Genomic DNA, 27,988 nt, shown 5'->3' with positions numbered 1-27,988 from the left:
GGTGTCTTTACTTGGTTTTGGTATCAAGGTTATGCTGGCTTCATAGAATGAGTTTGGGAGTATTCCATCCTTTTCTATGCTCTGAAATACCTTTAGCAGTAGTGGTGTTAACTCTTCTCTAAAAGTTTGGTAGAATTCTCCAGTGAAACCAGGGCTTTTTTTTTGTTTAGAGTTTTTTAATTACCTTTTCAATCTCTTCCTTCGTTCTAGTTTTATTTAGTTGTTCTACCTCTGTTTGTGATAGTTTAGGTAGGTAGTGAGTTTCTAGAAATTTGTGCATTTCCTCTAGGTTTTCCAGTTTGTCAGAGTACAATTTTTCATAGTATTCTGTTATGATTCTTTTAATGTCTTTTAATTTCAGTTGGATCTGTTGTGATACCGCCCATCTTATTTCTTATATGGGTTATTTGCTTCCTCTCCTGTTTTTCTTTTGTCAGTTTGGCCACTGGTTCATCAATTTGGTTGATCTTTTCAAAGAACCAGCTTTTGGTCTTGTTAACTCTTTCAGTTGTTTTTCTATTCTCTGTTTCATTTAATTCTGCTGTAATTCTTTCCTTTCTTCTGGTGCCCGAGGGTTTTTTTTTTTTTTTGCTGCTCGCTTTCTACGTGTTCAAGTTGTAGGGTTAATGTTTTGATTTTGGCCCTTTCTTTTGGATGTGTGCGTTTATTGGTATAAACTGAACCTCTGAGCACTGCTTTTGGTGTATCCCAAAGGTTCTGGTAGGATGTGTTTTCTTTCTAATTTGAGTCTGTGAATTTCTTTTTCCATCCTTAATTTTTTCTATAACCCAGTAGTTTTTGAGGAGAGTTTTGTTTGGTTTCCCTGTGTTTAATTTTTTTCCTTGCTTTTTCTGTTACTGATTTCTACTTTCATGGCTTTATGGTCATAAAAGTTGCTTTGTAATATTTCGATAGTTTGGGTTTTGTTAAGGCTTGCTTTATGGCCTAATATGTGGTCTATTCTGGAGAATATTCCATGTGCATTGGAAAAGAAAGTATACTTGACTGCTGTTGGGTAAGTGTTCGGTATATGTCTATAAGAGCGAGTTGGTTCATTTTAGCATTTAGATATTCCGTGTCTTTGTTGAGTTTTTTTCTGGATGTTCTCACCTTCACCGAAAATTGTGTGTTAAATTCTCCTACTATTATTGTGGAGCTGTCTATCTCTCTTTTCAATGCTGTTAGAGTTTGTTTTATGTATTTTGGACCCTGTCTTTGGGTGCATAAATACTTATTATAGTTATGTCATCCTGGTGTATTGACCCTTTAATCATTATATAGCGTCCTTCCTTATCCTTTGTGGTGGATTTTACTTTAACGTGTATTTTGTCAGAGGTTAATATTGCCACTCTTGCTCTTTTTGAATGTTGTTTGCTTGGTATATTTTTTTCCATCCTTTGAGTTTTAGTTTGTTTCTTTAAGTCTAAGGTGTGTCTCTTGTAGGCAGCAAATATACGGATCTTGTTTTTTTGTTCAGTCTGCAACTCTCTGTCTCTTTATTGGTGCATTTAGTCCATTTATATTCAGCATAATTATAGATAGGTATGATTTTAGGGCTGTCATTTTGTTGTCTTTTTTTGTGTATTGTTGACAGTTATCTTTGTTCCACTTAATTTTCTGTGATGAGTAGTTTTTCTTTATGTATTTTCTTTTCATCTTTTTCATTGTTGCTGATTTTGTATTTGCTGAGTCTTTATATTTTTCTTGTTTTTTTATTTTGTTGTGTAAGATTGTTGGTTTCCTTTGTGGTTACCTTAATATTTACCCCTATTTTTCTAAGTTTAAACCAGTGTTTTATTTCTTTATATCGACTTGACTTTCTCTGCATAGGAAAAATCTGTGTCTACATTTTTTAGTCCCTCTTTTTTGTTTTAATGTTGTCATCTTTTACATATTGACATCTCTGTTGCCGTATTTTTAGTGTTTTAGCTTTGATTTATTTTTGTGACTTTCTATCGGGGGTAATATCTGCTAGCTCTGTCCTGTGTGGTAGTCTTAGGTTCTTATCTGATGATATTGATTTTCTAACCAGAGGACTCCCTTTAGTATTTGTTGTAATTGTGGTTTGGTTTTTGCAAATTCCCTAAACTTGTATTTATCTGGAAATGCCCTAATTTTGCCGTCATATTTGAGAGACAGTTTTGCTGGATGTATGATTCTTGGCTGATATTTGTTTCCTTCAGGGGTTTATATATGTCATCCCACTGCATCTTGCCTGCATGGTTTCTGCTGAGTAGTCTAAGCTTATTCTTATTGACTTACCTTTGTATAAGACTTTTCGTTTATTCCTAGCCGCTCTTCATATTCTTTCTTTGTTTTTGGTTTTGGCAAGTTTGTTTATAATATGTCTTGATGACTTTCTTTTGGGATCTACCTTCTGTAGGGTTTGATGAGCATCTTGGGTAGATATCTTCTCATCTTTCATGGTATCAGGGAAGTTTTCTGCCAATAAATCTTCAACAGTTCTCTGTATTTTCTGCTATCCCCCCTGTTCTGGTAGTTCAGTTACTCGTAGGTTTTTCCTCATGATAGAATCCCACATAATTCTTAGGGTTTCTTCATTTTTTAAAATCCTTTTATCTGATTTTTCCTCAAAGAAGTTGGGGTCAAGTGCTTAGAAGGGCATCTTTTTAATGATAGATTTTTTTTTTCCCCCCTGCAAATATAGGAAGTTCACAAATGGGTGCTACTATAGTAGATGCTTTGGATACCCTTTATATCATGGGACTTCATGATGAATTCCAAGATGGGAAAAAGTGGATTGAAGACAACCTTGATTTCAGTGTGGTAAGTATATGATGGATAATTAATCTCTTAGAGTGACTATGAAAAGATAACAATGTCTGATCACAGTAGTTTTTGAACACTGTACTATCGGTTTAAGGAAGTCTTGACACAAAGTCCCCTTTCTTATTTTAGGATTATCAGTTATTTAATTTTTATTTAAAATGTATAGTCTTCCTCACTGTCTTTTACATTTATCATTTGAGGCAATGTGGTATATATAAGAAAAAAAATAAAGAACTAGAAATAGCAGCAAACCATAAAATATTTTATAAATAAGAAGGATTTTTTTTTTTTTTTTTCCAGTTGCTTTCTGATGACCCTTTACAATTGGACCTATACCCATCTGTGCCAACTGTACTACTAAATGGACAAGGTGGACAAACCCCACCTTTATCACTAATTGCATGGTAAGGATCACTATGAATCCAATTACCACTTGGAAATGAATCCAGGCTTTACCTTGTCACATCTCCATGATCCTTGTCACCAGCCATATCTGTAGCACTTTCTCTCTTGCCCTAGCACCCAAAGTTAGGTCAGACTTCTTCCCTGACCACCCTGAACCATGTCAGAACATTCCTGGCCAGCTGGTGCCAAGTCATCTAGTAAGAGTTATAGGCGCAGGAATCTGCAGAACTCTCTGTACTTCAGACCAGCTGGCCTCTCTCTTTCTCTCTGTCTGTCTGTCTCTATTCCTCCATCGTTAGGTCGCAAGCTAGAACGATTCTATCGTTCTTCAGCAACTGCCTGTTCAGCCTTTCTCAGACCACCAGCCATGCAGAGCTGGGTCTACACAAGTTCAGAGTCTGTTCTGCTAGCCCCTCCAGACTCATTGCCTCCTGTGAGTTCATTAATTCTCTGTAACAGCTCACAAAATTCACAGAGACTATTAAAGATGGCACAGAGACTATTAAAGATGGCAGAAATACACAGAGTCACTGTACCAAAAAGAATTCGCCGACATTCAGCCATTTCAGGAGGTAGCGTATGCTCAAGAACCAATGGTACTGAAGGAATATGTCCAAGCTGCACTGAAAGTGTTGGCAAAAAACGGCGCTCCTGGAATTGACGGAATACCAACTGAGATGTTTCGACAAATGGATGTAGCACTGGAAGCACTCACTCTTCTATGCCAAGAAACTTGGAAGACAGCTACCTGGCCAACCAACTGGAAGAGGTCCATATTTGTGCCTATTCCAAAGAAGGGTGAGCCAATAGAATGCGGAAATTATTGAGCAATATCATTAACATCACATGCAAGTAAAATTTTGCCGAAGATCATTCAGAAGTGATTGCAGCAGTACATTGACAGAGAACTGCTAGAAATTCAAGCCAGATTCAGAAGAGGACGTGGAACAAGGAATATCGTTGATGGTGTCAGATGGATCTTGGCTGAAAGCAGAGAATACCAGAGAGATGTTTACCTGTGTTTCATTAATTATGCAAAGGCATTCAATTGTGTGGATGATAACAAATTATGGATAACATTGCACAGAATGGGAATTCCAGAACAGTTAATTGTCCTTATGAGGAACCTGTACTTAGACCAAGAGGCTGTCATTCAAACAGGACAAAGGGATACTCTGTGGTTTAAAGTCAGGAAAGGTGTGCGTCAAGGTTGCATCCTTTCACCGTACCTAGTCAATCTGTATGCTAGCAAATAATCTGAGAAGCTGATCTGTATGAAGAAGAACGTGGTCAGGACAGGGGGAAGACTCATTAACAACCTGTGATATGCAGATGACACAGCCTTGCTTGGGAAAGTGAAGAGGACTTGAAACACTTACTGATGAAGATCAAAGACCACAGCCTTCAGTGTGGATTACACGTCAACATAAAGATAACAAAAATCCTCACAACAGCCAATAAGCAACATCATGATAAGCAGAGAAAAGATTGAAGTTGTCAAGGATTTACTTTTACTTGGATCCATAATCAGTGTCCGTGGTAGTAGCAGTCAAGAAATCAGATGACGTTTTGCTTTGGGCAGATCTGCTGCAGGAGACCTCTTTAAAGTATTAAAGCATTAAAAAGTCACTTTAAGGACTTAGGTGAGCCTGACCCAAGCCGTGGTGTTTTCAGTTGCCTCATATACATGTGAAAGCTGGATAACGAATAAGGAAGACGAAGAAGAATTGATGCCCTTGAATTATGATGTTGGCAAAGAATATTGAATATACCATCAACTGCCAGAAGAATGAACAAATTGTCTTAGAAGAAATGCAATCAGAATGCTCATTAGAAGCAAGGATGGGTGAGACTTTGTCTCACGTAGTTTGGATATGTTACCAGGAGGGACCAGTCCCTGGAGAAGGACATCACGCTTGGTAAAGTAAAGGGTCAGTGAAAAAGAGGAAGACCCTCGACAAGATGAATTGACATAGTGGCTGTGACAGTGGTCTCAAAATAACAACGATTGTGAGAATGGCACGTGACTGGGCAGTGTTTCGTTCTGTTGTGCATAGGGTCACTGTGAGTCAGAAGCAACTTGATGGCACCTAACAACAACAGTTACCTATACTTAGAGTTATCTATTTATTATAACCAGAAAGGATACAAGAGACATATCAAGCAAGGTTCAGGAAAGGTCCAGACACATGGTTCTGTTGTCCCCAGGAGCGTGCCATACCATCTCCAAAGCATGGGTGTTCTCACCAGTCCAGGAAGTCCCAAAAGAAAGCTTATAAGGTGTCTTAGTTATCTTGTGCTGGTATAACATAAATACTACAAGTGGATGGCTTTAACAAACAGAAATTTATTTTCTCACAGTTTAGGAGGCTGGAAGTCCAAATTCAGGGTGCCTGCTCTAGAGAAGGCTTTCTGTCTTTTTCGGTTCTGGAGGAAGATCCTTGTCTCTGAGCTTCTGCTCCTGGGTTATCTTCATGTGGCTTGGCATCTTTCTTACCCCATCTCTACTACTTAGCCTGCTTGTTTTAATCTCTTTTATGTATCAAAAGAGAGTGACTCAAAATACACTGTAATACTGTGTCTTTTACCATAACAAACATAACTTAATCCTCATTAACATAACCTAATCCTGCCTCATTAATAACAAACATAACCCATTCACAAATGGGATTATAACCACAGGCAGAATTTAGGATTTACAACACATTTTGGGGGGACACAGTTCATCCATAACATAGGTGCTCCTTATAATAGTCATTGGGACCTCAGTGCATATGCATGATTTAGTGAACATGCATGATTGATTACATCATGCACCCCTTAGTTCCTGAGGTTTGTTGTCAGGTGATGAGTTGGGGTCTCCCAAATCATTTGCACATGTATGAATGTTCCCTGGCTGTTATAGAAAAACAAAGGCACCTTGATTGCTTGGCACCTTGATTCTGGAAAATAAGGACTATTTTCCAGAATCTGGAGACAAAGACCAGACTGAGTTCTTTGTCTCACACACCATCCTTCCAGCATTTTGGCATAGTTCTTAAGTGGGACCCTTTAAATTTGAAGCCTAGCACAGCTAGATTCTAGCTATGTGACTTTGGAAAGTTCCTTTTGCTTTCTAAACCTATCATAAAATTGCTATCCCATTGCAATATTGTTAGGATTAATTTAGGTCATCTGGTATATGTTAAGTGCTCAGTAAATAGTAGCATGTATTCTCCTTATTTTCATAAAATATGTGTTGACTGTTTTTTCATATTCATTGTCTTTCATGATATTTTCACTCACTGTTCCCTCTGACTGTAGTATCTATCCTTCACTCCTTGTCTAGATGCTTTTCTCTCTAAATCTGTAATTATTTCTTTTGTGATGCCTTTCCTGAAACTAAATAGACAAAAACTGATCACTTTATTTTATATTATTCTAGCATTTGGACATATCTCAATTAGAACAGTTTTCATTATTAGTTAAATTTAGATTTGGTGTGAGTGACATTCAAATCAAAACCAAACCTCTTGCGGTTAAGTTAATTCTGACTGCCCAATAGGATTTCCAAGGCTATTAATCTTTTTGGAAGCCCACTGCCACATCTTTCTCCTACGGAATGGCTGGTGGGTTTGAACCGCCAACCTTTTGATTAGCAGGCAAGTGTTTAACTGCTGTGCCACGACTGTCAAGCCAAGGTTCAAGGTCACCAACAAAAGTCATGAATCATACACAGGCAGTGGATGGAGTAACACTTTACTCACATAGAGAAGAGACAGAAAAAAGTCAGCTACAATAGTGGACACTAGTCCCCCAAGGCCAGTGAGTTGCTCTCCGCAGCCAACACAGGGCTGGTCTTCTGCATGCACCCCTCTCATGCTGCAGATGAGGAACCCCATTCCTTTCCCGTGGCGAACAGATACAGAAATGGGGTTGGCCAGGTGCCGTACTGCACCTATGCATGAGCAGAACAGAGAAAGTTACAGTGTACCAAGACAGGGAGAGAGGCTCTCGGAGGAGGAGGAGAAAATGGGAGGGAGAGAAACTCAGTTTCCAGCTTCTATTAGGGAGTGCTCTGGGCCCAAGGCTTGTAATCTGCTGGCCTGGGTGGGAGACCCAAGGGCCTCAGCAGACCATCCTCCCAACAAATATAAAATAGCTTAAACAAGATAGGTGTTTCTTTTTTATGTAAATTAAGTATAAAAATAAGCAGTTCACGGCTTGTTTGGGTACTTCCTTGACTGGCAAGGACCTAGGATCTTTTGTCTTGTTCTGTCAACTTCAAGATGTAGCTTTCACCTCATGTCCAAGATGGTTCCTCAAGATCCAAGTATTTTATCCAGCTTCTAATTGGCAGAAAAAAAGAAGGGACAGAGGAAGATATGCCACTGATTTTTGAAAATACTTCCTGGAAGTTGCCCACCCCATTTTTGCTTGTATACTTTTGGGTAGACCTTACTCATGTGGCCCCACCTAACTCTAAAGGGAGGCTGAGAAATGTAATATTTTTGTTTATCTGTGTGATTGTAATTTTTGTATCTTGTCCATTTCACCCATGCTATCTAATTTGTTGGCATACAATTCTTCATAATATTCTCTTATGACCCTTTTTGTTTCTGTAGAGTGAGTTGTAATGTCCCTACTTTCATATCTGATTTTAGATATTTGCATCTTTGCTCTTTTTCTTTTCTTTGTCGATTTAGCTAAAGATTTGTCAGTTTTATTGATCTTAAAAAAAAAACAACCTTCTGGTTTCATTAATTAGCTCTCTTATTTTTCTATTATCTATTTCATTTATCTCTGTTCAGGTCTTTTTAATTTTTTTCCTTCTGGTAGCTTTGGACTTGATTTGCTCTTTTTTTCCCTAGTTCCTCAAGTTGTAAAGTTAGGTAACTGATTTGAGATCTTTCTTCTTTTTTAATGTAGATGTTTATTGCTGTTAATTTCCCTCTGAGCAGTGCCTTCTCTTCATCCTGTAAGTTTTAGTATGTTGTACTCTCATTCAACTCTAAGTATTTTTTGATCTCTGTATTGATTTCTTCCTTGACCCTTGGTTGTTTAATTTTCGTGTATTTATGTATTTTCTAGTTTTCTTTCTGTTACTAATTTCTAACTTCACTTCATTGTAGTTTCTATGATTTTGTATGATTTTAGTCTTTTAAATTTATTGAGGCTTGCTTTGTGACCTAATATATGGTGTATCCATGTCTCTGGTGAAGAGTATATTTGATACTGTTGTTGTGTGGAGTGTTCTGTATGTTGGTTTATAGTGTTTTTCAGGTCCCCTATTTTTTTTATTGATCTTCTTTCTAGAATTTCTGTTCATTACTTAAAATTCGTGTTGAAATCTCCAGCTATTATTGTGGAACTATTTCTCCCTTCAAGTCTGTCAGTATTTGCTTTATGTATTTTGGGGTTCTGATGTTAGGTGCATATATATTTTTGTTATATATTTTTGGTGAATTAACCCTTTTATCATCATATAATGTCCATCTTTGTCTCTTATAACAGAGTTTGACTTATAGTCTGTTTTTCTGATATTAAAATCACCACCCTAGCTCTCTTTTGGTTATTGTTTTGCGTGGAATATTGTTTTCCGTTTTTCATTTTCAATCTGTCTTAGTCAAGGTTCTGTAGAGAAACAGAAACGGTGAGACATATACCTATACTGCTCCTTCCCCCCTTATGTTATCACTTATTACATTGTCATAAATGTATATGTATTTATATATGTGTACGTATATAAATATATGTACATGTGATGTATATGTGTGTGTATATATGTGTACGTGTATGTATGTGTATGTGTGTATGTGTATGTGTGTGTATATAAATATAGTAAAAGAGAGGGAAGAACGGAGGGAGAGAGAGATTGATTTACTTCAAGGAATTGACTCACAGTTGTGGGGGCTGGCAAGTCCAAAATCCATAGGTCAGGTGACAGCAGCTGGAGACTTCTGCAAACTTGTATCCCAAGATATGTAGTTCAGGTGATAGAGAGTGCAGAGTGGAGAGAGAGAATATTCTGCCAAATAACTATTTATAGTCTGGAGGTAGAACGCACCTTAAGGAAACACTGTTTTCAATTTATCGATTGGCTACATTATACTAGATTACATTATGGAAGGTGATCAGATTACATTATATTAGATTATTTTATGGAACAACAGCTAGTCTAGTGTTTGGCCAAACCACTGGGAACCATAGCCTAGGCAAGTTGACACATAAACTTAACCATCACGAACCTATTTATGCCTTTGGGCCTAAGATGTGTCTTTTGTAGACAGCATATGATTAGATTATGTTTTGTTACTCCATTTTGCTACTTTCTGCCTTTTGATTGGGGCATTTAGTCCATTTACATTCAGTTAATCACTACTGCCTTTTTATTATTTGTTTTTGTGTATCTTATAACTTTGTCCCTCACTTCCTCCATAACTGCTAACTTTTAAGTTGTTTTGTAGTGAACAATTTTGATACCCTTTTCCATTCTTTTTGTGTTTATCTTTTAGATATTTTCCATATGGTTACTATGAGGATTACATTTAACATCTTACATTTATACTAACCTTGTTTATATTGATACCAGCTTAGCATTAGTAACATAGAAACTCTATTTCTATACTGCTCTTCCTCCCCCATTTGTGTTGTTTTTATTACCTACTATATCTTCGTATATCACATGCCCTGTAGCATAAGTTTATATTTGCATGAAAGACTTGACAGCTAGAATTACCAAGCAAAAATACCTTAAAATTTGCCCTTATACTTGCCTGTGCAATTACCCTTAATGGAGTTTTTTTTTTTTTCCCCCTTATGTGAGGCTTTGAGTTACTGTCTAGTGTCCTTTCTTTTCCATCTGGAGGACTCTCTTTAGCATTTCTTTTTGGGCATTTGTAGTGGTTACAGATTCTTTCAGCTTTTATCTAAAAATGTCTTAATTTTGCCCTAATTCTTGAACTACCAGTTTTGCTGGATATAGTAGTATTTGTTGACAGTTCTTTTCTTTCAGCCCTTTAAAGATGTTGTTCCATTGCCTTCTGGCCTCCATGTTTTCTGAGGAGAAATCAGCATGTAAACTGATTGGGAATCCTTTCTTTGAGAGTATTAGCTTCTCTCGGTGCTCTCAGCATTCTCTCTTTAACTTTAGTATTTGAGAGCTTGATTCTAAACTGTCTCAGTGTGGATCTCTTTGGGTTTATTCTGCTTAGAGTTCATTTTGCTTCTTGGATTTATAGATTCATTTGGGAACTTGTCTGCCATTATTTCTTCAAATATTCTTTCTTTTCCTTTCTCTCTATCATTTCCTTCTGCGATTCCCATGATGCGTTAGTTTGCTTAATTATATTCCATATTTCCATTAGGCCATGCTCAACAGGCTTGAGCCTTTTCTCTTGTTTCCATCTTATTTGGTGATTTCTGATTGATGTTTCTTTTCCTGTTCTTCATTGCCTTCTTTTGAATTAGAGAGAGATTTTTCTCATTCCATTCCTTGCCTTAAGAAATCTTTCCCTACCTCAAGGTTAAGAAGATTGTTTTATTACCTACTGCAAGATTTATTTTACATTTCTCAATAGGACTACATTTCATTTGGATTTGATTTTGGGATGTGGTGTGAGGGTTCTGTTCCATACCCATTGTCGTCAAGTAGATTCTGACTCATAGAGACCCCATAGGACAGAGTAGAACTGCCCCATAGAGTTTCCAAGGAGTGGCTAATGGACTTGAACTGCCGACCTTTTGTTTAGCAGCCATAGCTCTTAACCACTGTGCCACCAGGTCTCCTGGTGTGAGGATAGGGGTCAAAAATTGTTTTATATGTATTATTAGTTCACCACTTAACATTTATTTAAAGTAGTCATTCTTTTCCTTTTTAAAAACTGCAGTGCAATAACTTTATTTTAAATCTGATGATTCTATATGTGAGTCTATTTCTAGACTGTATTCTGACCCATGTCATTGTACCAGTACCACAGTGTTTTAAATACTTCAATTATAGTAATTCTTGATATCTTGTTCTGAACATCCTTAAAATTTGAATATTTTAAGGTGGTCATGGAGGAATTAGCAAACTCTGTTTCCGGGCCAAATCTGGCCTGTGTTCTGTTTTTGTGTGGTTTAGGAGCTGAGAACTTTTTTTTTTTGTTTGTTTGTTTTTGTTGTAAAGAGTTGTTAAACAGAAGAAGAAGAGATCATACATGACTTCCAAAGCCTAAAATGTTTACTATCTGGCCCTTAACAGAAAAAGTTGCTGACCCCTGTCAATTTCCACCAAAAAGTAGAGAGAGAAGAAAAACCTACAGGGATTTTGATTGCAGTTGCATTGAATCCATAGATGAATTTGGTAGTAATTTGCGTTTTTACAGTACTGAGCATTCTAATTCATGAACGTGGTGTAGCCCACCACTTCTTTAAGTCTTCATTAATTGCTGTCACTAACACTTTGTAATTTCTCTACCATACACATCTTTTAACTGAGTTGTTTATAAGGTTTGATTGTTTTTGAGACTGCATAAATTGTATCATTAAAAATCATTGTCTTATTTCTTGCCCATATATAGAAATTTTTTTTTTGCATATTGACTTTTTATCCTGTGAAATTGTTCACTTGATAATACTTGTCTTTCTCTTTAGATTTTTTTGAATTTTCTACATACCAAATCAGATTTTCTATAAATAATGAAAATTTTATTTTTCTTCCTTTTAGTTCCTTCTAAGTCATATTTCCTTTTGTTTTTTTATTGCAAAGACCAGTGTCTCTAGTACCACGTTGAATAGAAGTGGTGATCATAGATACCGTATCTCATTTGTGATTTCAGAGTGAGTGCTTTCAGTATTTCACCGTTATATGTCTTACAGACATTTTGTTAGATACCTTTTATCAGATTAAGGAAAATCTCTCTCTCTCTTTTTTTTTTTTTTTTTTAAGCATAGTGTGTTTTTAATCATGATGAATGGGTGCTGAATTTTGGCAAATGCTTTCTTCTAACAATACTGAATAATCTTCTGATTATTCTATGTATATTTTAATTTAAGGAGCACTGGTGGCACAGTGGTTATACGCTTGGCTGCAGATTATTCTGTGTATATTTTAATATAAGGAGCACTGGTGGCGCAGTGGTTATGCGCTTGGCTGCTAACCAAAAGGTTGGCGGTTTGAACCCACTAGGAAGATATAGCAGTCTGCCTCTGTAAATATTACAGCCTTGGAAATCCTATGGGGGCAGTTCTGTTCTGTCCTGGAGGGTCGCTATGAGTCGGAATTGAATATGTGGCACATTACAACAGCAACAACATATTTTACTTTGCTAAATTATTTTGATTGATATTTGAATGTTAATACCTACCTTGTATTCCTGGAATAAACCTGATTATGTTATCCTTGGGTCCAATTCGTTAATATTTTATGTATGTGAGTTTTACATCTTTGTTCATGGGAGTGATTGCAGTAGTTTTCTTTCTTTTTTTCATTGTGGTAAATACAGTGTAACAAAACATTTGACATGTCAACAATCTTGCATATACAGTTCAGTTACAGTAATTATGTTTATCATGTTTTTCAACAAGTAATTTTTTTTTTTTTAAACATCAGATTTTGCTATCATGGTTATGCTGTCATTAAATGAGTTTGGGAATTGTGTCCTCTTTTTCTGTTCTATAGAAGATAGGTAATAAGATTGGTATTAAAAGTTAAAAAGAATTCATAGGTTAAACTTTCCAGGCCTAAAATTTTATTTGTAGGAAGGATTTTAATTGTGTATTTTATTTCTTCAATAGATAATTGCACTACTTAGATTTTCTGTATTCCTGAATTATTTTTGGACATTTGTGTTTTTCTAGAAATTTGTCTATGTCATCTAAATTAAAAAAATTTTGGCATAAGATTATTTATATCGTTCCCTTACTTGCATTCTAATTCCAGGAAACCTATTGTATTATACCTCATTTTATTTCTGATAACTGAATATTTGAGCCTACTTTTTTGTTGTTCAGATTTGCTAGATGATCATTAAATTTTTTACTTTTTTGAAAACCACCTTTTGTCTTTGATTATTCTACTGAACCGTTGTCTATTTTATTTCCATCCTTCTAATGTTTTCATTATTTAATTTGTAGTTCTTTTTCTAGCTTCTTGAGATATATACTTCAGCTGGAAATGTGATTTATTTTCTAATGTATGCACATAAGCCTATATCTGTGCTTGGTTTTGGCTGCTTTTCACAAGTTGGAAACCTGTTTGCAACCAGGGTAGAAGGGAGTAGAAGAATGATTATAGCAGACTCATTCATAGTAAGCGAAAACCATATTATTAAGTCTAATATAAATTCTCATTTTTATCATTTCCTCGATATTAAGTACCTAGGGCACTTTAACTCCAATTTATTGACTGCTCTTTCCATCTTTTATTCTTTTGTTGTCATTTTAATTCCACATATTTTTAAATCTCCACAAGATATTATTATTGATGTATTATACTATCATAGTCATTTTTATTTACCTTTTTTGTATATTTTTATTTCTTCATCTTATTGCTTCCATGGACTCATTTACTTCAGGCTGAAGAGTTCCTATTAAATATTACCTTTAGTGCCTATCTGCTGGTGATGAGTTCTCTTAGTTTATTTTTCTTTTTTTTGGTCAGAAAATATCTATTTTGCCTTCATTTTTGAAGAGTATTTTCACTTGGATTAACATTTAGAATTCATGGTTAGTGATTACAGTATCTCAGCACTTTAAGCATGAATACCTACTTATCTGAATTTTATATTTTTTTCATGAAAATGTCACCTGCGATTTACTGAGTCATATGGTATGTGTATGTTTAACTTTTTAAGAAACTTATAGTGGCTATAATCACCACCAACGTATGTGATTTCCATTTATTTTGTGTCCTTGCCTGTACTTTTTTTTTTTTTTTTTTCCTTATAGATGATTTGCATTCTGGGGGAGTTTAAATGTTTATATCATTTGTTATCAGTGCTGTTGATTTTATGCTCACAATGTACTTCTTTTTTGAGGAAGTTAAATATTGTCATATTTTTGCCTACTTTTCTATAGTAGTTTTTTTTTTGCATTTCTAAATCATCTGGAATTTATTTTGCTATGTATGTAAAATGAGTGTTCACCTTAATTTCTTACCTAGGAGTCAGTTTTCTTAACATTATTAACTGAAAAATCCATCATTCCGCCATTTTTTGTGGTACCTCCTTTAACATTAATTTATTATATATACTTGAAAAAAAATTAAATTCATGAGGAGAGATAGAAGTAAAAATTGAAACTATATTGTAGTTATTAGAACAGAAGGAAAGGAACCAGTAAAGAGAGTGGTATTTCAGACTTCAAGAAATGGAGGGAGAAGCTTTGGTGACAACAATAATTTCAGTAACGTTAACAAATGGTTGGTTAGATTGCAGTTGGATGAAGAGTAAGGGTGAAGAACGTGGAAAAACCCTTTTACATAGGGTTTTTAGAAAAAACAAATGAAGTACTGAAAATATTTTGAAAACTATAAAGTAATATACACATATGTGAAATATGTCCAATATGTTTTCACAGAATTCAGAAGTGTCTGTGTTTGAAGTCAATATTCGATTTATTGGAGGCCTACTTGCAGCATATTACCTTTCAGGAGAGGAGGTAAGCAAAATCAGTTAACACATTGTTTTGAGGAGCGAGGGTTATGAATGGAATTTAATAAAATGAAAGATTTCCCTAGTAACATATTGTTTTTCTAAATTGACTAATATTGAACTAACCTAAAAGATTGCTGAAAGAACTGGATGTAGGTAGGAGTAATGATTTTTTCATTTTGAGAATCTCAATAAAACATAAACTCATGACAGATCCTAACTTTACATACATCTTGTCTCCTTTGCAGTGGAATCCTTCTCCAGAATTTAGTTAATGGGTGTACCATTAGTTTCCTTAATATACATTTGTGAGCTGTACTGTAGTATGAAGTAATAATTTCTTTTATATTTTGCAAAATAATTTTTGTCTTCCAGAAACTTTATTAGAAATTTCTGCCTATTTTAAAAAATTTATGATTTGCTGTTGTGATTAATTGCATAGTTCAAACAAAAGTGGAATAGAAACTAGTAAGACCAAAATTAAGGAATCAATCAGGAAGAGTTAATACAATTCTTTAAGACCAAAAGTTAATTATTAAAACTACCTGTTCAGAAATTAAATGTAGTTTATTGCTATAAATTAAAAACAAAACAAAACAGAAAATCTGAATTATTGGTGCAGTATAAACAGATACACTCGAGACCTATGGTGATGGGAAAGTGGGTGTGAGAAATTCCTTTTCATTCCTCAGATGAGTAAAGGGACGGATTGTAGAGTGAGAGAGAGAAGCTGAAGGAAGAAGTTACAAATCATTTCTATTTTGTTTTCTGATAAACTGCTTATGTTCTTTGCCCATATATACTTATAATTGGTCTAAGTAATTTCTAAGAGCTCTTTACAAATTTAAGTATAATGTTAGATGTAGGTTTTTTGTAGACACTCTTTTGTTATCTTGAAGAAATTCCCTTCTATTCCTAGTTTACTGAGAGTTTTTATGAGTGGATAGTGATGCTGTCAGATGTTTCTATGGCATTTAATAAGTTGGTAATACACTTTTTATTCTTTAGCCTGCTGATAGGGTGAATTATATTTGTTGATTTTTGGATGTCAAACCAGTCTTGCATTTTCCAGAGTAAACCCTACTTATTGTTATTTACCAAGTAGCCTCTGATTTATGGTGACATTATGTATAACAGAATGAAACTCCGCTTCGTCATGGTATATTCTCCTTTATATTTACTGCTGGATTTGATTTGCTAATATTTACACTCTTGCTTGGTTTGGATTTAGTTTACTTTTTTCCTAATTTCTTGAGTTTAGGTAATTTGACACTTTATTTTCTAATATAAGCATTAATGCTATAAATTTATTTCTCAGCTCTTGGCTTTAGCTGTATCCCTTAAATTTTTTTATGTTGTGTTTTCATTTTCCTTTAATTCAGAATATTTTCTACTTTTTCTTCTTCCTCTTTGATCACTGGGATATTTAGAAGTGTGTTGTTTAATTTCCAAATACTTGAGGATTTCCCAGATATCTTTCCATTATTGATTTCTAGTTTGATTATGTTAGGAGTAGGAAATAGGGGAAAAAAATCTCTTAAATTTGTTGAAGTTTGTTTCATGGGCCAGAATATGGTCTATCTTAAAAAGAATGTACTCTTGAAAAGAATGTTTTCTGTGCTGTGTTCGGGTTTAAATATCAATTAGGTCAAGCCAATCAGTAGTCACATCTTCTATGGCTTTACTGATTTTCTGTTTACTTGTTCTGGCCAGTGCTGAGAGAGGAGTGTTGAAGACGCCTACTATAATTATGTATTTGTTTATTATTTCTCATTTCAGTCCTATCAGTTTTTATTTCATGTACTTTGAAGCTTTAGTTTTAGGTGCATACATTTTGGGGATTGTTCTGTCTTCTTGGTGAATTGACCCTTTTATCATTAAATTCATTATTTTTTCTCTTTATCCATGGTGATTTTCTCTGTTTTTAAGTCTAGTTTGTCTGAAACTAATATAGTAACACTGGCTTTCTTTTGTGTAGTGTTTACATGGTATATCTTTGAACCTATATATGTTTTTATATTTAAAGTTGGGTTTCCTGAAGACAGTTTTGACAATGTTTTTAATTTGTGTGTTTAGACCATTTACATTCAGATTAATTATTGATATTGTTGTATTAAAGTATACTACATTTTTAGTTGTTTTTTATTTGTCTTACCTGTTCTTATTACTTTTTTCCTGCCTGTTTTGGATTTTTTTTGTGTGCGTGATTCTGTTTTCTCTCTACTATTGACTTGATTAGATTCCCTAAGTGCTGCAAGTGGCTAATGTACTCAAGCTGTTAACTGAAAGATTGGAGGTTTGAGTCCACCCAGAGGCACCCTGGAAGAAAGGTCTGGTGATCTACTTGTGAAAAATCAGCCATTGCCAATCTTATGGAGCACAGTTCTACTCTGACACACATAGGTTTGCCATGAATCAGAATCAACTCGGTGACAACTGGTTATTGCCTTATTTATAATTTAATTTTTTTTAGTGGTTGCCCTTTGTTTACAACGTACATCTTTAATTAATCACAGTGTGCCTTCAGTCAGTATTATGCTGTAGTTGTTGTTAGGTGCCGTCAAGTTGATTTTTGACTTGTAGTGATCCCATATGATAGAGTAGAATTGTCCCATAAGGTTTTCTAGGCTGTAATCTTTATGGAAGCAGATCTCCAGGTCTTTCTCCCACAGAGCTGCTAAGTGGGTTTGAACAGCCAACCTTTCAATTAGCAGCAAAACACTTAACCATTGTGCCACCAGGACTCTTATTATTATACTACTTGATGTGTATTGGAAGGACCTTACAACATTGTACTTCCAATTCTTTTTTTTCTCTTCTTTTGGACTATTGTTTTTATACATTTTTTAAATGCTATACACCCACAATACACTGCTACTGTTTTTGCTTTAGATGGTCAGCTATCATTTAGAGCTATTAGAAATAAGAAAAATCATGCTTTTTTAACTTATCTTCAACTTAACCTATTTTGTCCATCTTTATTTCTGTGTAGGTCCGGGTTTCTCTATGGTATCATATTCATAGTGTCTGAAGAGCTTCCATTAACAGTTTTTAAATAATGCAGGTCTATTGGTAATGAATTTTCTCAGCTTCTGTTAGTCTGAAAGTATTTTTTCTTCATTTTTGAAAGGTCGTTTTTTTGAGTATAAAAATCTAGGCTGACAGTTTTTCAACACTTTAAAGATATCACTGTGTTGATTTGTGATTTGCATAGTTGATTCAAAGCTGCCTGCGTTCTTTGTTCTTGTATATATAATAAATCTTTTTTCCCTTCTGACTGTCAGATGATCTCTTTGTGTTTTGTTTTGGATGAAGAATCTTAAATGGTTTTACTTTTCTTTTTTGGGGAGGTGGGATAGGGTATATTTAGCTTGCTTGGGGTTCTCTGAGCTTCTTTGATCTGTGGTTTGATATTTTTAATTTAAAAAAAATTCTTGGTCATTGTGTTTTAAAATATTTTTTTCTGCCCTCTTTCTTTCTCTTCTCCTTCTGGGATTCCAGTTACACTATATTAGACTGTTTGATATTGCCACATACTTCTTGGATTCACTGTTCTTTCTCCCCACACCCTCACTTTTTTTCTTCTTGTGTTTCAGATTGGGCAGTTTTTATAGACCTATCTTCAAATTCAGGGATTTCCTTCTCAGCTCTGTTGAGTCTGTTTATGAGCCTGTTGAAGGCATTCTTTAATTCTGTTACCTTTTTTCCCTCTAACGTTTCACTTGACATTTGTGGTTTTTCATTTCTCTGCTAAAATTCTCCATGCGTTCATGCATATTTTTCACTAGGTCTTTCAGCATATTAATCATTATTGTTTTTGTTGGTTACGGTTGAGTTGATTTCGACTCATGGTAACCCTATATGATACAGAGTAGAACTGCTCCATAGGGTTTTCTTGGCTGTAATTGTTAAGAAGCAGATCGCTAGGTCTTTTCTTCCATGTTGCCGCTGGGTGGGTTATGACTGCCAGCCTTTAGGTTAGCAGTCTAGCACCAATCGTTTGCACCACCAGGGACCTTATATTAATCATAGTCATTTTACATTCTGTCTGATTGTTTCAGCCTCTCTGAATCTGGGATTTTATTCATTGCTTTGTCTCAGGACAGTGGATTTTTTTTTTCTTATATAATTTAAAAAAATATATTCTGGATATTGTTGTGTAGGACAGTAAAGATTGAGGTTAATAATATTTATGCCTGGGATACCATGTTAGTGGTTGAGTTAATTTAGTCAAGAGTTGAGTTGGGGTTGAGGGTTTTTTTTTTTATTGCTAGGATTACATACCTTTAGTGTACCTCTGGCTTCAAATTCCTCTAGTACTACCTTTTAATTAGAGTGGGGCCTGGTTTACAAGAGAGTTTTTCTTAATTTTGCTCTACTCTCTACTTCAGTCATTTCCTATATGCTTGCACCTCAGAGAGGTTCTTTCTCTGTACCTTTACCCTCTCCCAGCCATAGATTGCTGTTACTTGTTGTTCCATGCTTCTTAGCTTTTATATGCGTACTTTTTTCTTTTCCTGTCTCTGTATATTGAAAGCCATGAATTTACACCAGTAACTCTAATTTCACCTCAACACTGTAACATTTGTCTTAGCTTTCTGCGTTTTCATTTTTATAACTCTTTTTTCTGGTAGTGAGAAACATGGCTCCTATTACTCCTGATGGATTTACCTATTTGCTTAGTCCTCCTGTATGAAACCACTCTCCTGATATCATCAGGCTGCTACCTCATTCATTGTATCTTCCTCACATGGGCCCCTCTGGAACACTATTCCCTCTTCCTTGTCGGCCTTCCTTACCTCAATGTGGGTTCCAATCCCTCAGGTCATTGCTACCACCCTAGGCATGTTTTCTGAGCACAGATCCCTAACTCAAGAGCTACTGAGTGAAATATTAAACAATGAAGGGAGGAAAAAAACGAAACTGTTTTGATGCCTTCAATCTGAGATTTCTTTTCTCCAGGTTAGAGATTATGAGTTGTCTTTGAGAAAGGAGAACATATTTTTTTACTTTTGTGCTTATCTGACTATGAGGAAGTAATAAGTTTTTTTGTGTGTAGTTGCTATACTTGATCAATTTTCTTAAAAGCTATCTGGTCTAAAACTAATTATGAACAGTTTATGAAAGAGAAGTTTCAGCCTCAGCTCTTTCATATTAGGCTCCCTATCTGAAAGTTGAAGTAAAATGTTGAAATTGCTGTTGTCTTAGATAAAAATTAATATGCTGAAAATTTATATTGATATTATCATTATTTCCGTTTTTGCAATTTTTGTGCCTCAGACTTCACGAAGAAACATTTTGAAGTGGTAGGAAACACTTAAGGGTTTTGGAGTTTTAGGTTTGAGTCCCTACTTTGCTGCCTCTTCATAATCCTAGGCAAGTTATTTACCTTCTGTAAGCTCCAGTTTCTTCATCTATAAAATGTGACAAAGTCCCCTTAGAGTTGTAACGATTAATTTATGTGAAAGTAATGCCTGACTCAATACTTATTTTCCTCCTTTGACTTTTTTCCTACATGGTTTTTGTGTTTCTAAGATTGGGAAATTATTTTACTGATTTGAAAATAAAAACAACTTGTTGTTGACTCAATTCTGGCTCATGGAGACCCCATGTATTACAGATTAGAACTGATCCATAGGGTTTTCTTGGCTGGAATATAATAGGTAACATAAATTAATTTTTTAGGATACAGACTGCTCTACCAGAAAGTAAATAGGACATCTTTTTCTATTCTGACTTTTTCATTTATTAGAATTTTACTGACCTCTTTTCTGCTTGATCATTTTATATCAAAAGCTCTAAGCCATACCCATTCTGGGAAACCAATAACAAAATCCTTTTGATCTGCTAAAAAAAAAAAAATAGGAAAATAATTTGAATATGATATTATTCTGATACTGAATGGGTAATAAACTCCTGCATCTCATATAAGCCAGAAAATTAACTATAATTTATAACATGGCAAAGTATCTTCCTTGTATTAAGGATGCATGTAACTAGAATAAAGAACATTTTACATGCATTCTATTAACTGATATAGGGAACCAGCTGGGGGTTATACACCATCCTAACAAAGTGTTCCTTTCTTCTGTTGATTTATTAATATCATAAATGTGAAACTTTATCATTTTATTTTCTCAGAACAAAGCTATTTATATTAAATATTCACATGCTAAAAAATTGTGATGATTTATTATATTTACTTGATGCTAGCCTCAAATATATAGCATTTCTTTTACAGGATTGTCTCTTCTCATTGTTTTTAATGGTTATCAAAATGGTATTCTTTCCTGAGTAAGATAATAGCATAATTTATGTGAATAACTGCATTCTGAAATGTGTCAGTTAAAATAGAGAAATGGTTTTGTGGAGTTTAATACATATTCACAGATACTAAAAGCAAAATAAAAGAAACAACAATAACAAAAATTATTTTTATCAAAATACAAATGTACTCTATTGCCTGTACCTCAGACAATTTCTGAATAAATCCAGCAATATTTTCTAAGATAAATACAATAGCTTTTTTTGACTTAAAGTCCTTTGGGTCCTGAAACAACAACAACAACAAAACTTGTTAGGATGTCAGTTTTCCTGATTGAAATATCAACTGCTATTTTCCTTTTGCACTAATTTTCTATTTTTAGAAAATCTAGTTTTTCTCCAGATACTGCTGCTATTTCTATTGAAAATCAGACTTATTCATTTTCTATAGATGTGCTGGTAATTGGGGAAAACATTCCATTATTTCGCTGACCCAGAAAACATTTTTAAATACACTTGCCAACATTTTCCTCTTAAACGTGTGAAGATCATCTGTACATTTGTACTCATGCAAATATGTTTAAAGTCATAGTACTAATACCAAATTATAGTTGATGATTATGCTTATGATCACTGGTTGGAGGAATCAGAAGAGAGAGTTTGGAGTTACCACAGCACCTAAAAATTGAAGGAGGAAACCCAAGACAGAAGGAGAAGCCCCATGCTCTGCATACAACTCTGCCCATTTCTCTGGCTAGTCTTTATGTACAAGTGGGGCAAACCCAAAGCATTTCAGCTATGGCTAAAAGAACTGAACAGGTATTTCAGCTGCTGCCTATTATAGGGGGAAGACAGAGTTTAGAGACTTATCCTGAGGTAACCAGATGTTGGAATTAGTTGACAAGAATTTTAAAGCAGCTATTATAACTATCTCCAAGGACATAAAGGAAAATATTCTTAGAATGAATGAATAGATAGAAATCTCAGCAGAAAAGGAATCTATGAAAAGAGCAAAATGGAAATTCTAGAACTGAAAAATACAGAATCTGAAATGAAAAAGAAATCATTGGATTAACTATTGTCATTGGAAATGGCAATAGTTAGCTTAAGATTTTTGTTGTTGGGCTAGCGAGTTGATTCTGACTTGACCCCATGTGACAAAGTAGAACTGCCCCATAGGGTTTTCTTGGCTGTAATCTTTACAGAAGCAAATATCCAGGTCTTTCTCCTACAGAGCGGCTAGGTAGATTTGAACCACCAACCTTTTGGTTAGCAACCTGTAAAAACGGTATGGGGACAGTGTCTGACCTTCTCTAACTTCACAAGGGGGAAGGAGAATCTAGATCAATAGCCCAAGGCTGATTGCTATGAGGTGGGGGTCACACATACTTCCTCTGTCTGCCATCTTTACCAACTCTGACACCAGCCCTTCCTCCCATAGTACTCTCGATTTCTCCGCTGTGTTCGATAGTTCATTCAACGGCCACACAGAACTCACAGACCATACATATGATTATGGAGTCTGTTAGGGAAGTAACAGCTTACAATTCAGGCTCAGGAACACTCAAGGATACAGTTTTTCCATCAGGACAGCCTCTTCCCAGCTGTGTTTGCAGACATGCCTCTCCCTGGCCCTAGGGCTCTGCCCAAAGGCACACAGCTTTCTCTGTCCATGGGCCAGGAGCCTGCTGGGCCATCTTCTGCTACTGGGTCTCGCCTCTAGGGCAGCTCATTTCAAGCCCAGTGGGATGGCAAAACCGACCAGTCCCTTTGGTGGGCCACAATTACCATACCTGCACAGTCCTGCCCAGTCACTTGGGTGGAAGTTACAAGACTATGGCTAGAAAGGACACACAAAAGCAGTCCTTGGCACTGCACAACCAAACGCTTAACCGTTGTGCCACCAGAACTTGAAGATAGGTCAATATAAATTATCTGGTGTGAATACAAGAGGTTTGTTTTTTAAAAAAAATTAGAACTAGGAACACAGCTTTAGAAATTTATGGGATAATATTAAAAAGTCTAACATATTCTTAATTGAATTCCTAGAGGGAAAGAGTAAATATTCTGAACAAATAATGGCCAAATTATCCTCTGTTTGGTGACAGACCTGAATTTCCAGTAGCTAAATGAATCTCAAACATCATAAATACTAACTACACTTAGGCATATTATGGTCTAACAGCCGAAAACCAGAGAAGATCTTTAAAGCACCCAGATAAAAACAGCACACACTTTATATACAGAGGTACTGTAATTTGAATAATTACTGACTACTTACCAGAAATCACAGAGGGCAGACAGTGGAAGTTAACATGTTTAAAGTGCTGAAAGAAAACCCAGAACTATATATCCAGTGTGAATTTATTTCAAGAGGGCAAAATTAAGACAATTTCAGATAGAAGAAAACTAAAAGAATTTGTCTCTAGAAGATTTACACTACAAGAAATGCCAAAGGAGGTTCTTTAAGCGAAAGAAATGCTATCAGATTGGAATGCAGATATTCAGGAAGAAATGAAGAGCAACTGAAATAATAAATTCGTGAGCAAATATAACAGATTGCTTTTCCTTGTAATTTCTTTAAAATATATATGTTTGAAGCAAAAAATCATAACATTTTATAGTGAGGTTATAATAAATGTATAGATATAATCCATATGACAACTATGGCATAAAAGACAAAATGAGGTAGGAAATGGACCTGTACAGTTGTAAGGTTTCTACATTTTTCAATGAAGAGGCACAATTTTAACATTTTAATAAACTGTGAAAAGTTAAGGATGTATATTGTAATGTCGAGAGCAAACACTAAATAAAAGTAATACAAGCATGTATGTTGTTGTTGTTAGGTGCCATCGAGTCAGTTCCGACTCATAGCGATCCCGTGTACCACAGAACGAAACACTGCCCGGTCATGCACCATGCTCACAATCGTTATGCTTGAGCCCCTTGTTGCAATCACTGTGTCAGTCCATCTCATTGAGGGTCTTCCTCTTTTTCGGGGACCCTCTGCTTTACCAAGCATGATGTCCTTCTTCAGGGACTGATTCCTCCTGACAACATGTCCAAAGTATGTAAGATGTAGTCTCGCCATCTTTGGTTCTAAGGAGCATTCTGGTTGTACTTCTTCCAAGACAAATTTGTTAATTCTTTTGGCAGTCCGAGGTGTATTCAGTATTCTTTGCCAACACCACAATTCAAACGTGTCAATTCTTCGATCTTCCTTATTCATTCATTGTCCAGCTTTCATATGCATATGATGCAATTGCAAATACCGTGGCTTGGGTCAGGTGCACCTTAGTCTTCAAGGTGACATCTTTGCTTTTTAACACTTTAAAGAGGTCTTTTGCAGCTGATTTGCCCAGTACAATGTGTCTTTTGATTTCTTGACCGCTGCTTCCACGGGTGTTGATGGTGGATCTAAGTAAAATGAAATCCTTGACAACTTCAGTCTTTTCTCCATTTACAAGAAGGACCCAGCAGCCTACTTCTGAAAAGAATTAGCCAGTGAAAATCTATGAATAGCAGCAGAACAAACATGTATAGCAGCCAATAATAAATACATGAGATTTCTAGAAAATATTTAAATAATTTAAAAGAAGAAAAGAAAAATATAAGAATAGAAAACAGAGGTGAAAGAAAACAAATAGCAATATAATAGATATATATCCAGCCATACCAGGAATACCATTAAAAGGCAACCACTCCACTAAAAGGCACAAAATAGTCAAAATGGATATAAAAGCAAGACCTAACTAAATACTGTCAAAAAGAGGGACACTTTAATTATGAAGATGGAGAGGTTGAAGTAAATGGATAGGAAAAAGATCTATGGCATACAAACGATCCGTAGCAACTACTGTCAAGTTGATTTTGACTCATAGCGACCCTGTAGGACAGAATAGAACAGCCCCATAGTGTTTCCGATCTTTACAGAAGCAGACTGCCACATCTTTCTCCCGCAGAGTCTGGTGTGTTTGAACTGCTGACCTTGCCAGTTAGCAGCTGAGCACTTAACCACTCCGCCACCATCATACAAACAGTGTGTAAAAAGGCTGAAATGGCTGTGTTAATATCAGAGACGATAAACTTCAAGATAAAAAATATTACCAGAGGTAAGAGGGACATTTCATAATGATAAAAAGATGAATTCATTAAGAAGATGTAACAATCATAAATGTGTAAGAACCTAATAATAGAGCTTCGAAATGCATTAATCAGAAATTTATGTAATTTAAAAGGAAACATAGGCAATTCCACAAAGTTTGTTAGATTCCTCAACATTCCTCTCTTAGTAAACAATAGAACAAATAAACAGAAAGTCAGTAACTACATAGAAGCCCTAAATGACACCATCAGCTACCTTAAACAAATTGATATTTATAGAACACTCTACCCAACAACTGCAGAATACACATTTTTTTTCAAGTACACATGGTATGTTTACAAAGATGGGCCATGTGCTGGGCTCTAAAACGAGTTTCAATCAATTTAAAAGGTTAGAAATCATATAGAGTATATTCTTTGACCACATGCAATTAAATTAGAAATCAGTAACACTAAGACATCAAGAAAACTCCAAATAATTAAAAATTAAAGGACACACTCTGAATAATAGAAATATCAAGGAAGCAATCACAGCAGAAGTTGAAAATACTGCGAAGTTGGTTCTTTGAAAGTATCAACAAAATTGATAAAACCCTTTTTAGTTAATTGATCAAGAAAGAGAGAGAAAACAAATTACTGATATCAGGAAGAAATGAGAGGTTACCACTGCAGATCCCATAGACACTGAAAACATACTAATGGAATATTATGAAAAATTTGTACACAAATTCAGCAACTTAGAGGAAATAGACAAATTTTAAGATAAAGCAGAAAGCATGAATAGCTTCATATATAGTAGTAATTAAATTCATAATCAAACATTGTCCCACAAAATTAAGTCGAAGCCAGATGGTTTTATTGGTGAATTCTGTCAAATAAGAAAGAAATAACATCAATCTTCCACAGACTCTTTCAGTAAATAGAGAACACTTTAGCTCTTCTTATGAGGCCAGCACGACATAACAAGGCAGAAGAAAGAGAAAATTACAGGGCCATTATATCTCATGAACACATTAGCAAAACTTGAACAAATTATTAGCAAATCACATCCAGTAACAATATGCATATATAAAAAAAAATGTCATGAACAAGTTGGGTTTATCCCAGAAATTACAAGGTTGAATTAACATTTGAGAAATCAATTAATGTAATTCACCATATTAATAGAATAAAGGAGTAAAATTATAGATTCAGTATAAGCATTTGACAAGACCTAACATCCACTAGGAGCCCTGGTGGTGAAGTGGTTAAGAGCTCAGCTGCTAACCAAAAGGTCAGCAGTTCGAATCCACCAACCACTCCTTGGAAATCCTATGGGGCAGTTCTGTTCTTCCTAGAGGGTAGCTATGAGTTGGAATCGACTCAAGGGCACACAACACCAACAACATTAGCTAGCTCAAGTCCTTTTGTTGTCAAGTTGATTCCAACTTATTGCCGCCCTTTAGGAGAGAGTAGTAACTGCCTCCAGGGTTTCCAAGGCAATAATCTTTACAGAACCTGGCTGCCACATCTTTCTCTCATGGAGTGGCTAGTGGGTTTGAACTGCTGACTTTTACTTAGCAGCCAAGTGTTTTAACCACTGTACCACCAGGGTTTCTTGCTAGCTCAAGTAGGTTTTTGGGTTTTTTTCTGCATAAATTCGTTAAAGTTTTCTACATATACAATCATGTTGTCTGCAAATAAAGACAATTTTATTTCTCCTTTGTTTCTAATCTTTGTTCAGCCAGAAGCTCTGTCATACTATTGGTTCATTGTAGTCATCAGTGCACACACAATGTAGTTTGCACTGCTGACCCCACTGATGTGGGATGCTATCCTTAAAAGCATGCTTTTTTTTTTTTTTCCTGTAAACTAGATGTACTTGTTATCACCCATTGACTGAATGGATTCTGCACCGTCTCTGGTCCCTAGCTTCTTATTTTCAGCATAATCTTGGATACTCCTGAGTAGCAAAACCTAGGTTATATTGCTTACACTGTAGTTGACAGAGAAGCCTGAGAAAAGATTATCTGGTGTTTGTGGCTTCCTTAAGGTAAAAGATTCTCCACACACAGGAATGGGGTTTCTTGTTCATTAGCCAGACAGAATGACAGGTGTCCATAAAAGATACAGGGAGTGGAGAGTGATATCATTAAGATAGCAGAATGAGAAGTTCCATACTCCCGTCTCCCCACAGAAACGACAAAAAGAGCAAAAATTGTTAGAAACCTTGTTTGGAACTCTGGTGAAGAGTTGGAGTTTAACAGCAACTAACTGAAAGTTTGTCAGAATGTTGGGATAGCTTTTTGGCTCTTTGATACTGTCTTGCGAAGCGACAGCCCACACTTTTAGATTAGGACCCTGGTCTCTGGTTCTGGAGTGAACAGAGCATACCTTATTTACAAATTATTATGTTTTTCTGTTTGAACCTGTTGAGTGACTGCCAAAGGATTGAGACAAACTGCCTATCATGGATTGAATTATGTCCCCCCAAAAATGTGTGTATCAGCTTGGCTGGGCCATGATTCCAGTATTGTGTGATTGTCCTCCATTTTGTGATTGTAATTTTATGTTACAAAGAGGATTAGGGTGGGATTGTATAACACCCTTACTAAGGTAGCATCCCTAATCTAATGTAAAGGGAGTTTCCCTAGGGTGTGGCCTGCACCACCTTTTATCTTACAAGAGATGAAAGGGAAGCAAGCAGAGAACTGGGGACCTCATACCACCAAGAAAGCAGTGCTGGGAGCAGAGCATGTCCTTTGGACCTGGGGTCCCTGCGTGGAGAGGCTCCTAGTCCAGGGGAAGATTGCTGAGGAAGGCCAACA

The 27,988-nt window shown here is 35.5% G+C and overlaps 1 protein-coding gene across 1 annotated transcript in view; it reads left to right on the top strand.

Annotated features, from left to right (window-relative positions):
• The window catches only part of MAN1A2 (mannosidase alpha class 1A member 2), a 288,295-nt gene that overhangs the window by 109,150 nt on the left and 151,157 nt on the right, over nucleotides 1–27,988 (top strand). Inside the window, exons 4-5 of the mRNA XM_004380347.2 lie at nucleotides 2,669–2,787; nucleotides 14,737–14,817. Coding sequence (XP_004380404.1) covers nucleotides 2,669–2,787; nucleotides 14,737–14,817 — 200 coding nt within the window. The remainder of the gene's footprint in view (nucleotides 1–2,668; nucleotides 2,788–14,736; nucleotides 14,818–27,988) is intronic.

The sequence above is a fragment of the Trichechus manatus genome, unplaced genomic scaffold, assembly GCF_000243295.1.
Source record: "Trichechus manatus latirostris isolate Lorelei unplaced genomic scaffold, TriManLat1.0 scaffold00073, whole genome shotgun sequence".
Classification (NCBI taxonomy): Eukaryota; Metazoa; Chordata; class Mammalia; order Sirenia; family Trichechidae; genus Trichechus; species Trichechus manatus.
The sequence above is the reverse complement of the archived record's forward strand: the minus strand, read 5'-3'. Positions and strand labels throughout refer to the sequence as shown.